We start from the raw sequence: 14387 nt of genomic DNA, 5'->3' as shown, positions 1-14387 counted from the left end.
AAGTTCTGCAATATAACAGTAATTATATCTTCCTGTCTTGTTCAAACTGAACTTTGTAGAGAGAACACAGGATTATAGGAGAGCTAGTTCTTCCTTCTTGATTTGAGCTACCTAGATTTGTTGAAGATCTAAGTATAGGGCTGCCCTAGTTTATGTACAAATGGGTATCTGCTTGTGTCACAACTTCCCCTCATAAAAATCATTGAAATCCAAAGAAATGAATGTACTTTTGTTAACTGTTTTCCAGAGAACTGTTTCCCTGACTAGAGGGCTTGGCCTGTGGTTATGTTTTGTCCCTTGAAGTTCAATTTGTGTTTTCAAAGCAGCAAACTGCCTCAACTGGAGAATGTGGTCTTTTATGTTTACAACCTTTTCTCACCACTTCTGATGACACACTGTATTCTACTCTCATTAAAATCAATGGGAAAGCTCTGTTTATTCCAGTCACTGCAGGATCTGGCCATTAATATGTTAATTTCTAATCTTCCCTTCCAAATTCTACCATCTGCTTTTTTTCTCCCTGTTTTGAATTAAAAAAATGTGTTTTACAGACATATTTTCACATACTAATGTTGTTACTTTCCTTATGCCTAATTTTCTTCAGCTGAACTTTCCAGATGGTATCCAAGATTCAAGCATCTTTACTTTATATTCTTCATTTTAAAGTTGTTACTGCATGATAAATATTAAATTAGAATAACAACCTTTCTCATGTACCAAAATAGCTCACCCCTCTGATCTCATTATTTTCTTCCATTCTTTCTCTAAATCTAATAGCTTTCTGTCCTCAAATTGCAGCGCTTAAAATATCTATGACTCATTAATTGTAAAAAAATTGTCTTTTTATTCATTATTAGTAGAGCTCTTCCATGAATGTCCCAGCAGTGGCCCAAGACAATTTAGATAGAAAACCATTATTTCTTCTGACTAGACAGGAATGAATTTGTAGTTTTGCCCTTTTGCATGGAAATGATGGAGAATTGTTGGCATTTGATGTAATACAGAAAAGACTTTTGCACCTTTAATCTGCAGATCAGATATTATCAACATTCCCTTTAGGACCAAGGTGGCCACAATTCATCCAAGTACTTAAACAGATGTTTTTTCTTAATGATGTAATTTCACAGTAATTGTGATTGTATTTAAAGTTACACTTGTGTTCAATACATTGGCTTTCTGGGCTTTATTATTTGAATGGAAAGAAAAGAGATTATTTTTCTTTCTTTTAAATAAAACATCACCAGGCTTCATTTTCCTTAATAGAGACTTCACACTAAGTATAGATCACTAAATTCTAAGCCTGAAAATAAAACCCTTCAATCCATAACTAATACTGAGTAGCAGATGGAATCATCAGACAAGACAAGACTGCATGTCTTATGATACTCAGTAACTACAGACATGAATAAAGTACACATTTAATCAGAAATATTTATAGAAAATACCTTGTTATATATGTCATCTATGTTCCATAAGTTTATAGAACATACATAATATATTACATACATACATTACATACAACATATATTACACGTTTCCTTTCTCCTCCCAGAAAACTTTATAATACAATATTTCCTTATACTCAATATAAAAAAAAAAGTTCATTTGGGTTTCAATTAAGGAAACAACCTTTCTTTTTCAGAAATGCAATGCGCATCTACTTAAAGTCTCTTGACATGAGCCTAAACCTTTTACAGGTCCAATACTGAGCCTTAAAATTCTTTCAAGCTAGTCAGGCTAAACCATGGTAAGTACTAAAATTTATGATGAAGATGTTCAGTTACAGAAGGCCTGGTTTATTTTTCCAGTCACTTCTCTTGTGCCTGCTTTCAAGGTACCTTTTCAGCTACAGCAGAAGCTGTTTTCAGAACACTGAGTGCCAGTCAAGCAAACTCCTGCCTATCTACAAAATGTGTGCAAGCATGCGTGTAGTAATTCTAAGTAACATTACTGGATTTTGTCTTTATTAATTTCTAGCTATGACCAGGCTCTGAAATTTCCATCCTCAATACCTGCATCTGTGGCGGGTTGTTTTCAGGTGTGAATCTGCCTTGTACCTGTTATCTGTAGTCTTCCAGTCGGTGTTTGAGCACAGCAGTGGTGCATCCAAGTGATTTCCTTCCTGGTGGAATCATAACCAAAGTCATTTCTGGGACACATCTACAGCACACCATCAACACTGCAGATGAAGGGCACTCCAGGGCTTGGCTCTTTAGAATGTATCTGCTATTCCTGGGAACGATACAACTGACACAGACTACTTGTAAACTATCACATGAATATATGGTCCAAGGGCAAAAATCTGTAATGTGAAACCAAGTATTGGTCATTCCCTCTTGTTAATGTAGAAGTTAATGGAGATGCATGTGCAATGAGAGAGAAGAAAAGTTATGCTATGAGAGGTAAGAAGTAGAGCATCTCTTAATCCTGTTCAGCAACCAGAAAAAAACCCCATATACTGGATATTAAGAGTAGCAATAATAACGAAACAATTTACAGGAAGTGAATCTAAGGACATGTGAAGCAATGAGTTCCTTGCATCCAACTATGATGGCTGACAGATCACTGAGTGAGAAGTACTTTTGTAATAATTGCTAATAATTTGTTTATGAGCAGTGTATGTCCACAGATCCTGTACTTAAATAAATCTCCTCCCATTGTGTTTCCCACTCAGATGAACTGTGTTTTTCAATGCTTATCTTACTAGATTAAGCCAGCCATAGGTTTTTATTCTCAAATTGTAAAATATATTTTCCATTCATCCTCATTTCTTCAATTTCAAATTTGTGCTTCCTGACCACATGTGACCAGAAATGAATACAACTACAGGTAGACTAACATTACCTTCTGTAAAAATGTTACCAAGATTTTCAGACATTTATTTATTTATTTATTTATTTATTTATTTATTTATTTTGAAGTTCTAAGACTTCATTGAGAAATCAGCAGATTATTGTCGTCACAGTTTCTCTCCATCTGTCATGGTCCCCAAAAAAATCAACCCCTGATTTAGAGATATATTATGTACTTCAAATACAACACAATTTCTGTGATATCAATATTCAATGCAATTTTTTCCTTTCAGAGGGCTGGTCAAAATTTTGAACTTCCTATTTTGCATGGACTTCAGGATCTATACTTGAAAACACAGCCAATTAGGAGAATTATAAATATTTATTACAAGACTGAACCCTAGAAACTCTGCAATCTTCCCTTCATTGCAGTAGTGTGCATTTAATAATGGCCAAAATTGTCTCTTTATCCATTTAATAAATTTTTTATTAAACCATGAAAGATTTCCAACTTGAACTTTTGTATGATAGTATCATGCTGTTTAGATATCAAGTCTTTTCAATTAACCTTATCTTGGAAATTAATCTATTAGGGGAGGTGTTTAATAATTCTAATGTGATATGTCTTCAATGAGTCCATTTATGTTTTATATCATTGTTCATTTCCTTCTGTCTCTGATAATACTGATGTCCTTAATAAAAACTCTATTAAACCAACCCAAAACATGATCCTTAGAATAAAGTAACTGGCTATATTGTCTCATTCTGCTTTCTTCATTTTTTTTTTTTTTAATATGAATAACATCTTTTTCTCCTACTATATTGCCCGGATCTGTTAATGTCTTATTTAATATGTTAGTTCTTTAAGTAGTTGGGGCATAGATTTTTCAGATATTCAATAAAATCATTACAAGTAGAAAAAAATTTACATCTCACTTATGATTTTCTAATTCCTCTTTCTCATTGTCTTTTGATTACATTTCCATTGGTGTTACATGCATCATCATCCTTATTGAAACAAGAAAAGAACATGTATTTAGTAGGTTAGCAACATTTACATCATTCCTGATGTTTCCCTCTACAGACTCTGGTCCAACTTCTGTTTTCATCCTCTTTTCATATAGATCTGGGGAGAACTTTTTCACCCTTCATTTTATTTTCTTATTACTTTTTGAATTTCTGAGACACAACAGTCTTGATCATACACTCACAGAATCACAGAATGTTTGAGTTGACCTTAGGAGGTCACCTGGTGTAACCACCCTGCTCAAGGACACCTTGGGACACTTGCTGAGGACAGTGTGCAGGTGGCTTTTGAGAATCTCCACAGATGTGCCTTCACAACCTTTCTGTGAAGTGTAGCAGTGCTCAGTTACCCTGACAGCAAAATTGGTTTTCCTGATGTTCAGAAGTCCTGACAGTGGAGACCACCTTAAAGAGCCTGACCAAGTCTTCTTTACACCCTCCCTTCAAATATTGATGTACATTGATAAGATCCTCCTAAGGTGAACCTCTCAGGACCAGAGAAAATGGCCTCAAGCTGAACCAGGGGATATTTAGATTGGATATTACAGAAAATTTTTCTTCACTGAAAGGATGATTGGGCATGGGGAAAAGCTTCCCAGGGAAGTGTGCCATCCTGAAACAGTTTATTGTAAATGCAGACACTGGATGTCCTGAGACTGCTAGATAACTTTCTCATCAATCTAACTCTTATTATGCAAGAAAACTGTAGTTATTAAATTCTCTGCTCTTCCACAGGAGATCTAAGAAAAACTTTTCACCTATAGGTAGCCTTAGACTAAAGCACCTCCTTTTTTTCCATGGTTTTTAATTTTCAAGCAATATGAGATATATGAAACGAACCCTCCTTTAAAATTTTATTTTATTTTATTTTATTTTATTTTATTTTATTTTATTTTATTGCCTATTTTTGGTCTTATTTAGCTTGTTTCTAAAAAGCTTTCCTCTCCCAGAGGTGTTGTTAGTATTTTGGCTCCAGGTAAAATAACCAGCAAGTGGAACTTCAGTGGAAGCTATACCCATCCATTTAACATTTTCCTAAAATTCATCCTAAGTAATAAAAGCATGCCTTTAAAAAGTTAGTATGTCTACTAACTCCTGGGTACATTGAGCTGAAGCATATCCAATGTCTGTAACTGTAGGCAAGAAACTGAAAACTATGTATCAGGCTCAGAAAATTTTTGAAGCTTTGCAGCTCTGCCAACCAAGATATGTGTATTCCCTACTACAAAGAGATTGTATATTGAATTTATACATCAATTGTTATCATTTTATTGACTTTCAATATTTTGATCCTTTTAATAAGCCTCAAACCCTTATTCTAACAGATAGTTCTGCCTTCTGGGGCCCCTGTCGATTTTATATTTTATATTATATTATATTTAATATTCCAAGTTAATGCCATGAGGATGTTTGAATGAGATATCTACTTAGTTTAAAAAATCTCCTGGGGCTACTGAAAATGTAGTATTTTCAAAGGGTAGAAATATTTTTTTCGCACAAATAACACAAAACCATTTTTTCATTGCTTTGCCTTAAGCTGGCACAAACTTTCTTAAAAGACTCCTTTGTAGGAGCTAAATGTAGAGCCGAACACATTTCTGCTGTGGTACCTTCAACTTTCCCTAACATCTGACAAGAACAGAGGATCTCTTCTACAGTGCAAAGAAAGGCATACAATTTTTATCCAGAAGAAATTGTTCCTGCTTACCAGCTGATAATACATTTCAGACTCTTCTAGCAATTATTTTTCGCATTTGGAAGATTCTGACTTTTATTAGATTCACTACTGCGTGGCAAACACTTGACAGAGCTAAGGTCATTCATGGTGGGTACCAAGCTGAGGATTTTATTTGTTCTGTTTTTGGAATCGAGACCATAGTGTAAGATGCTGAGTAGCTTGAGACTGAAACTCACTAATGTGCAGAGATGCAGCTTTTAGGTAATGCCCTTCAGAAGAATTCCTCCCTACATAGTTTAATGATGTACTTTTCCTGTAAACTCCTTGCAAAACACTTACAAGTCCTCTACAGCACTGCACTTTCATCTTCCTTGGCATGTTTGCTTCTTCAGTAAAGCTGCAGGGATGTGCATTCATCTCTCTGTGTCTTTGCTGTGATTCTGCTAGTGGCGCTACCCCTTTCTGGGACCTTAAAGCCCTCTAACTTTCCTTTTATGTCTCAAAGGGTTCTGGATAGTGAGATAATTTTTGAGAACCTAAGACTGCTTCAGAATGTGTAAGACTTTGCTGATATTTGAAATTTGTACTGTTTTTCCTCCCATTATAATATAATAATTTTGGTCACCTCACAGCCGTCAGATCTGAGGGTTTTGGCACTACAGAATTGTCCATCATCTGGAAGCACTCTCTAAGGATATATTTCATTGGAAAATGAATCCAAAATACAAACATATTTTTTTGAATGATCATAAATAAGATTGTTGCACATTTCCCTCCAATGTTAGCATTTGATATTATTTCTTTTGTGTCTTATACTCACAGCATATTTAGCTTGGTTTTATGTGCCTGCAGTCTCTGTAGCTAGTATCGTCTTTTATGTAGCTCACTCTACCAAAAGAATGTCCCTCCTGTATATTAAAAGTGTGCAGGTATCTCCATATGTCCATGAGCGTTGTGGTTTAACCCAGCCTGCAACCAAACCTCACATAATTGCTTCCTCACTCCCCCACCAGTGGGATAGGGAAGACAATCAGAAGGGTAAAAGCTAGAAAACTCGTGGGTTGAAATAAAGACAGTTAAATAGGGAAAGCAAAAGCCACACATGCAAGAAAAACAAAACAAGGAATTAATTCATTTCTTCCCATGGGCAGTCAGGAGTTCAGCCATCTCCAGGACAGCAGGGCCCCATCACATGTAACAGTGACTTGGGAAGACAAACATCATCACTTTGAACATCCTCCCATACTTCTCTTTTTCTTTCCTCTGCTTTAAATACAGAGCATGATGCCATATGGTTTGGAATATCCCTTTCACCAGTTTGGGCCACCTGTTCCAGCTCTCTCTCCTCCCAACCTCCCATACACCCCTTCAATCCTTGCCAGCATGGCAGCAGGAAGAGCAGCAAAGGCCTTGGCTCTGTGTAAGCTCTGACCAGTGATAGCAGAAACATCTCTGTATTATCAACTCTGTGTTTGGCACAAACACAAAACACAGCCCCATACCAGACATTGTGAAGGAAATTACCCCAGACAAAACCAGCACACTCAGGCAATGTGTTACCAAAAATTATCCCCTCCTGTATGTTAAAAGTGTCTGTGCAGGTAGCTCCAAAATTTCATGAGTCAACTACATGCACATTAAAATCCTACAGAGATGGCTGGGAAAAAACTGAGCAGGACATTGAATTTACCACCCCGATAAGGGAAATTGCAATGCTATTTCCATGCAATTACTTTCCCTTTAACTCCACTTTCTCTTTGTGGCTATGGAAACATGTAAAAAATATTGTTTACCAATAGATATGGGAATTTCACAATTTTTGAAAGCATCGATTATAAGGCAGATTCAATTTATGTTAGTTATCCCTTGTGTCATATTTTTTAACCATGGTAGAAAAATGATAAGAGGGATAGAAGGAAAAGGGATGAAGTTTAAAGCAATAATATAAAAAAGATCAAGTTAAAGGGCTTATATTTTCAAAAGATCTTAAAACTGAACACCTTGCATATTATAATTGCATTTAAAGGCTTCTAGTAGCATTTCTCTCTTTTTACCTTTTTTTTTTTTGTGGCTGTAGAAGTTGCAATTCAAATCCCATTCAATTAGATAGCTGTTAAATGCCCAGTGGAAAAGATTATCACAAAATGTTCTTTTTCCTAACCTTGATCTGAACTGGATCATGATGCTGATGCTAATAGCATCATTCTTTAAATACATTGTCTGTACTTCTGTGTAATGCTTGTTTCTGAGGTTCTTCTGCTTGTATGCTTACTGAAAATTTAAAGAAACCCTATGGCAGGAAAGAAACCTTCAGGTTAGGCTAGAAGTCGAAGGTGCTTAGCAAGCATCAGTGGTCTCGATGGCTGGAATGGTAAGCCAAAGAATCACAGAATGGTAAGCCAAAGAATCACAGAATGGTTGAGGTTGGAAGGGGCCACTGCAAATTGTGCTGTCCAGCCCCATGCTCAAAGAACAAGGGGTTGCCCAGGCAAAAGTCCAAGATATTAAATTTTTGAAGATCTCTAAAAATGGAAGCTTTGGAATCTCATTGGACATCATAATCCGAAGACTTATAACTCTTACAATTAAAAGTGGGGGAATTTCAATAATATAAAAAATGTCCCTGGATTTCTTATATCATAATTTCTATCCATTACCTCTGGTTTTTTACTAGATAACACAGACAAGAATCTTGCTCCAAATTCTTTACTGCTCTCCTCCCCTGCTCAAATCAGTTATATATACATATGCATAAGATTCCCCTGAATCTTCTCTTCTCCAAACTGAACAGTTCCAGGTCTGGCAGCCTCTACTCAATGACTTAAACCGAGACAGTAGCCCTTTGTTTGACTCTTTCCAATAAATCCACCTCTCTTGTACTGAGGTGTCCAGAGCTGGATGCACTATTTAATTGTGGCCTCATTCACAGTGAGGGAGACGATCACCTCCCTGCTGTCAACACTTTTCCTAATGCAGCCCAGGATATCATTAACTTTCTATACTGCAAGGTCACACTGACATCTCCTTTTCAACTCAGTGTCTGCCAATGCCTCAGGTCAGTTTTTTTTTTTTTACAAAGCTGCTTTCCAGATGGTCAGCAGGAAGCATTTACTGGTACATGAGCTTATTCCTCCACAGGAATTTCCCTGGGGAAATATGTGTTTGATTTTGCTGAACTTCATTAGGTTCCTATCTGTCCAAGGCTTCAGTCCATTCATCTGAATGGCAGCACAACCATTGGGAATATCAGTCACTCCTCCTGGTTTTAAGTCATCTGCCAACTTGCTGAGGGTGCATGCCATCCTATTCTCTGGGTCATTAATGAGGGTGTTAAGCAGCATGGGCCTCAGTATTAATGCCTGATGCCCACTGCTGGTAACTGGGTTTTGGGATTGGGAGTTTTCCTTGTATTGGGTTTGCGTGGCCAGGTTTTGGTAGAGGGGTTGGGGTGCAGACTGGCTTCTCTAAAAAGTTGCCAGAAGCTTCCCCCATGTCCAGCAGAGCCAATGCCAATCAGTTACAAGACAGATCTGGAGGTGGTCAAGGCTGAGCAGGAGATGGTAGTAGCAACCCTGTGATAAGATATTTAAGAGGGAAGAGGAAGTCATTGTGCAGATTTAAGCATGCTGAGAGAAGACAGAAGTGAAAATATGTGAGAGAAGCAACTCTGGAAACAGCAAGGTCAGTGAAAAGGAGGCAGAGGAGGTGCTCCATGCGCTGGAGCTGAGATTCCCATGAAGCCTGTTGTGAAGACTATGGTGAGTAAAGCTGTCCCCATGAAGCCTGTGGAGGTCGATGGTGGAGACCCAAGCCAGAGCAGATGTATACCTGAAAAAAGGCTGTGGACCTTTGGGAAATCCATGCTGGAGCAGCTTTCTGGCAGGGTCCTGTGCACTCCCAAAGGGAGGAAACCATGCTGAAACAGATTTTCTAGCAGGACTTGTGACACTATTAGGACCCCAATGTTGAGTAGGCAGATCCTGAAGGACTGGATGTTACAGGAAAGGGACCTACAGTGGAACAGTTAATGAAGAACTGTAGCCTGTGGGAAAGACTGCCTATGGAGAAGTTAATTGAGAATTGTCTTCTTTGGCAGGAATGCTATGCTGGAGCAGGGGAAGGACTGCAGCGACAGAGCAGTGGCAGAAACAACGTGGTAAATTGACTGTAACCCCCATTCCCCATGTCCCTGCACTTCTGTCAGGGAGGAGGTACAGCCCATGAAGGAGGAAAGGTGTTTTTAAGATTTGTTTTACTTCTCATTATCCTTCTCTGAATATGATCAGTAATAAATTAATTTACTATTCTCAAGTTGAGTCTGTTTTTCCTGTGACAGTAATCAGTGAGTGATTTCTCCCTGTCCCTATCTCAACCCATGAACCTTATTTTTATATTTCCTCTCCCCTGTCCTGCAGTGGAGGGGAGTAATAGAGCAGATTTGATGGGTACCTTACATCCAATCACAGTAAACCCACCAAACCTCCAGGACTTAATTCTGTTTGTTACAGCCAAGACCTTCATCATCACACAAAAGCCAATCTATCAATATACAAATTTAGCTGAAGCTTTATCATCACTTCTTATACCACAGTGGTGTTCAGTTTTTCACAGGAAATAAACAGCTAATTTAGAATACTTTGAAACACTGTTAATCATACTTGAAGTTTTTAATTACACACAATAATTTTGTGATGTTTTAAACATAATGTATTTATGGAATAATTAATTTATTTGTATGCAAGTAAATGTAATCATATTAATGCAATAAAGACAAATTAAAGCACCATATTTCTTCATTATATAAGTATCCGATCCCAGAATTAAAATACACCCAAATGCAATTAGAACCTAATGCAGCATTTTCCAAAAGGCATATTATCATCACTAGCACATAACTTGCCAAGTTATTATCACAGCCCCTTATTCTGACTAAACACATCATAAAATTCCAAGGGGACAAAGGGAAGAAAAAAATTAGAGAAAGCAGCTCTAGAAGAACACTTTCATATACTTCAACAGAACTTGAAAAATACTTGGATATGAGACTATCAGAAAACAGGAAAGACTTCTTTCTCCTCACAGGTATGGGGAGCCATGAGTTTAGGTGCAAGCTCTGTCTGAGTGTCTCACAGGTCACAAAACTATGTGTGTCTAGTTTCCATGGGGAAGCTGGTAGTTTCCCCTCAGCTGGTCACCACACAGCTAGTAACAAATAAAGATTGAGACTTTCTGCTGCACAACAGCAAATTCTGTCTTTTTTCTCTGTAAGGGTTTGCTCCTTATATAGATATCCCATCTGAGACAAAGCATAAGCTATCACTTAAGTTATGCGTGTACCAGGACTGTCTAGCTTGATGAGTCTGACATTTGACTCAGAATGTGTCTTAACTACCCCAGCTTACTGCCCTGAGTCCTTGTCCAGAAAACAATTTGCCTCTGCATTAAAGTTTTAAAAATTCTGTCCACTGCAATCAAAAATTCCTCTATCTTTGTGTGAACAAACCCTTAGGATTTTCTACTGCTATGCAGACTAAACTATGAGTCATTAGACTTTGCAAATCATGATTAGGAGCATTATCCAAGAAACCTGCTGCAATTCATCTTTGAATGGGCAGAATAGAAGAAAAAATTATCTAGAAAATGGTATTTGTGAGTCGCAAGGCACAGAAACTATAATTGCTTATCCAATATGGAAAAAACCCATGACTGAAATGCACCTACACATCCATTTTATACCTAGATGAAAAAATTATCTGACACAAGGTCCAGGCTAGGGGACAGAACCATTCTCATACTGGTGATGTAATAAAGGTATAGGAATACTGTATTGAGTATAACTGGTAGACTGGCTGGGTTTCTGTTAGCTGCAAGGTACATTCTGTGGAGAAGGCTCTGAACTTCTCTGAACCAGTAGGCTTTGGCAAGTTCTGGCACTGCCATAAGCAACTCATCTTCAATTAAACATGCAGCAAGGCAAGGGAGCTCCCAGCACCCTGATTTATAATTGATCAGGAAAGAGAACCTGTTACTGGAACCATGAAAAAAAATGGAAAAAATACCTCCAGAGAAATTGCAGGACACTTGCAGAGTACATTCACCATTTTTTGCCCTGAAACCACATCCCCCAGAGATGCTGTGGCTCTGCCAGCTCTCTCTGCACCTGGGACCCATCAGACATGTCCAGTACTGGACCAATGAACCAAGCAGAGGAGCCAGGCAAATACTGGAGACAGATGCATTTTCCTTCCCCCATTCTAAGGTAGCATTGCTTAATGTTCCTCCTATGTAAAGTAACCTGAAATCGGTCGTTGCTTTCAATGAGTGACCTCTAAAGGTCATATGCAACCTAAATATTTCTATGGTTATAAAGGTCTGTTGCTTTTTTTTAGCTCACATGACATTCAACAATTATAATACAGTATTTACATAAGTAGTCATGTAATTTAGCCTACATTTATAAAAACTTTTATATACTGATCTGTAGTCCACGGTTCATCTCTCCTTAGCTCTCTCTTCTGTGATCACTCAAATCACAAAAGAAGACCACAAAAAAAGATCACAAGCAAGATAGACATCTGCTGACAATGCCTCTAACATAAAGTGTCTGTATCCAGAGGAAGGAACTGAATAAAAAAATCTCTAACCTGAGAATAAATTAGTCTTGTCAGTGTTCTTACTGGGAAATCATCTGTACAAGCAAAAAACCTCCTGATTATTCTCCAGTGCAATATTTCCAAATTGCAACAGTTTTCTCAAGTGTGATGTCTGCTAATACAACACTGTGCTCAACTTTACAAAGCCTGTCTGGTCTTTAGGCAAGAGATGTAATTATTAAGAGTTTAACATTTGGCAAAAGAAATAAAATGTAAATTTATCTCTCAGGTGCTAGCTACTACACATGTCATTGCTCTACTGCCTGAAATACTCCTCCTCCTTGATATTTTGGAACCGTGACTAGAAAACTTTCTTTGCTACCCCTACTGTTTCTACACTAACAAGTATTCTGTGTTTTAACATATTTTTTTGCTAACTGAGTTTCTGGGTGAACAAGAAATATTTTCCAAAGACCTGGACTCAAGGTCATGTGTCGAGTACTCCACTTGTGTGTCAGTCTGGTTATGGTTAGACTTAATAAAAGCAGACTGGGCACATCCACACAATGAGTTCTTGTCCCTGATTTCCTGAATGCACACCAGGTAGTCTCAATGTGTTGGCTTTATTCTGGTCTGATCTTTTTGGTTTCAAGATTTTGAAATAATATTTTTGCACACCACAAGGGCAGTATTTTTATCATACGATAGCACAATATTTTTTATGGGTACTGAAATGTGACATAAATACATTTACAGGTGTCAAAGGGTACAAAGCTTACAAGGCTGACATTTGAGGAACCTATACCATTAAAGACAAACACTGGCTCATCTAAGTATTGCTTTTGGCAGTAGTTGTGCATACTGGCTTTGAAATTGCACAAAGCAGAAGCAGAGAAAAGTGTCTGTCCAGGAAAACAGTGTTCAAGCTTGTTTCATAATATTTCTTTTTTTAATATCACAGATATACTGCATTATTTTTCCCACAATTCAAGTTAAAATTGGATCTTTGAAGGAAAACCTCCAAGAGAAAGAATTTGTTAGCATATTCTGAAAGTATTTCATACCAATTATTTTCAGAAATGTTATATGACTGGTTAATCTAGATGCAAAAAATAAGTCTGTCACAAGATCACTTGTATATGACTTTAATTTTAATTATATCAGAATCCATTCTCTAATAATATCTCCTAGTATTCTATGGTAAAAAGTGTTAATCTAACCTTCGAAATAATAAAATAAGTTGTTGTCTTTAATATTCAATACCTCAGTATAGCAGACATCTACAGATATTCATTATGTATTGCAACTTTAATTTACTAGGCTTCAGGGATCTGAAATACCAACATACATGCTTCAGCACTTCTGCAAGGCCTCTGCACTAAGCCTAACAGGCTGCTTGATGCCTCTCGTCATCCACTACTTGTGGATGTTTGGGCGACAACAAAAAATACTGTTTTTTTCTAAACTCTTCAGTCCTGCTGCAAAATCTCCCAAAGCACCTGGTTCTTCACTTATATTACATTGTTCCTTCTCTTGAAGTATCTTATTCCATTCATAGCGGTCTCTGTGCTGTTCTTGGAGAGCTTTCTCCTAACCTCCTAGGGCCTTTTTCTTATTTGAAGGGGCATATTCCCTTCTTGCAGAGCAAATTTCTGCTCACTGAGAGAGGAGAATTTTTCTTCACAAACAGCTTTTTCCTCCAACTGAATGGCTTTGTTGTCCTCTTGAAGAGCTCTAAGCTGGTCCTTGAAGGCTTTGTGTTTTTCTCAGAAAGCTAAAATCTCATTGTGAAGAGCTTTTTCTTTCAATGCAAATGCTCATTCATATCCTTTGAGAGACTTAATCTCTTCTCTGAGGGCTTTATTTTGTTGGCGAGCCTTTTGCTGTTTCTCAAGGTTCTTTGTTTCCTCTGAAGAGTCCTTATGCTTCCTTTGAAGGATTTTATTCTGTTCCCAAAGGACTTTGTTCTATCTGCGGACACTTAGATTCTCCTAATAGTAGACTTTGTTCTCAATACGAAAACTTTGTTCTTTTTGCCGAAAATTTTGATTGTCTTCTTGAAAGACCAGATTCTCCTTCCAGTTTGGTTAAATCATGACACATGACAGGAGATGGCAAATAGGAGTGGGAGTAGCAGTGATAAATTGCTGATGTTACTCAAAGAATATTTATCCTTTGAGTCAGATACTTTCCCACTTAGCTGCACCACTCAGGGAAGGTGATTCCACCTTCCATATGCAGTAGTCATGGAACAGAGAATAGAGGTTCAGTGTCCAAGTAAGTAAGTAAATAAATAAA

General features: G+C 37.4%; 1 protein-coding gene across 1 annotated transcript; it reads right to left on the bottom strand.

Moving 5' to 3' along the window:
• Positions 1–13505: 13505 nt before the first annotated feature.
• On the bottom strand, positions 13506–14181 carry CCDC70 (coiled-coil domain containing 70; the record flags this gene model as incomplete). Its single annotated transcript, XM_054271870.1, is given in 3 exon segments — positions 13506–13705; positions 13708–14172; positions 14175–14181. Coding segments are annotated over 3 exon segments (672 nt in total), but the record flags the coding sequence as incomplete, so codon positions are not given.
• Between the last annotated feature and the right edge of the window lie 206 nt (positions 14182–14387).

This window comes from Melozone crissalis, unplaced genomic scaffold, assembly GCF_028551555.1.
Source record: "Melozone crissalis strain CALT ecotype California unplaced genomic scaffold, PUWL_Pcris_2 ptg000013l_1, whole genome shotgun sequence".
In the NCBI taxonomy this organism is placed as follows: domain Eukaryota; kingdom Metazoa; phylum Chordata; class Aves; order Passeriformes; family Passerellidae; genus Melozone; species Melozone crissalis.
This window is presented reverse-complemented; position numbering and strand designations above follow the sequence as displayed.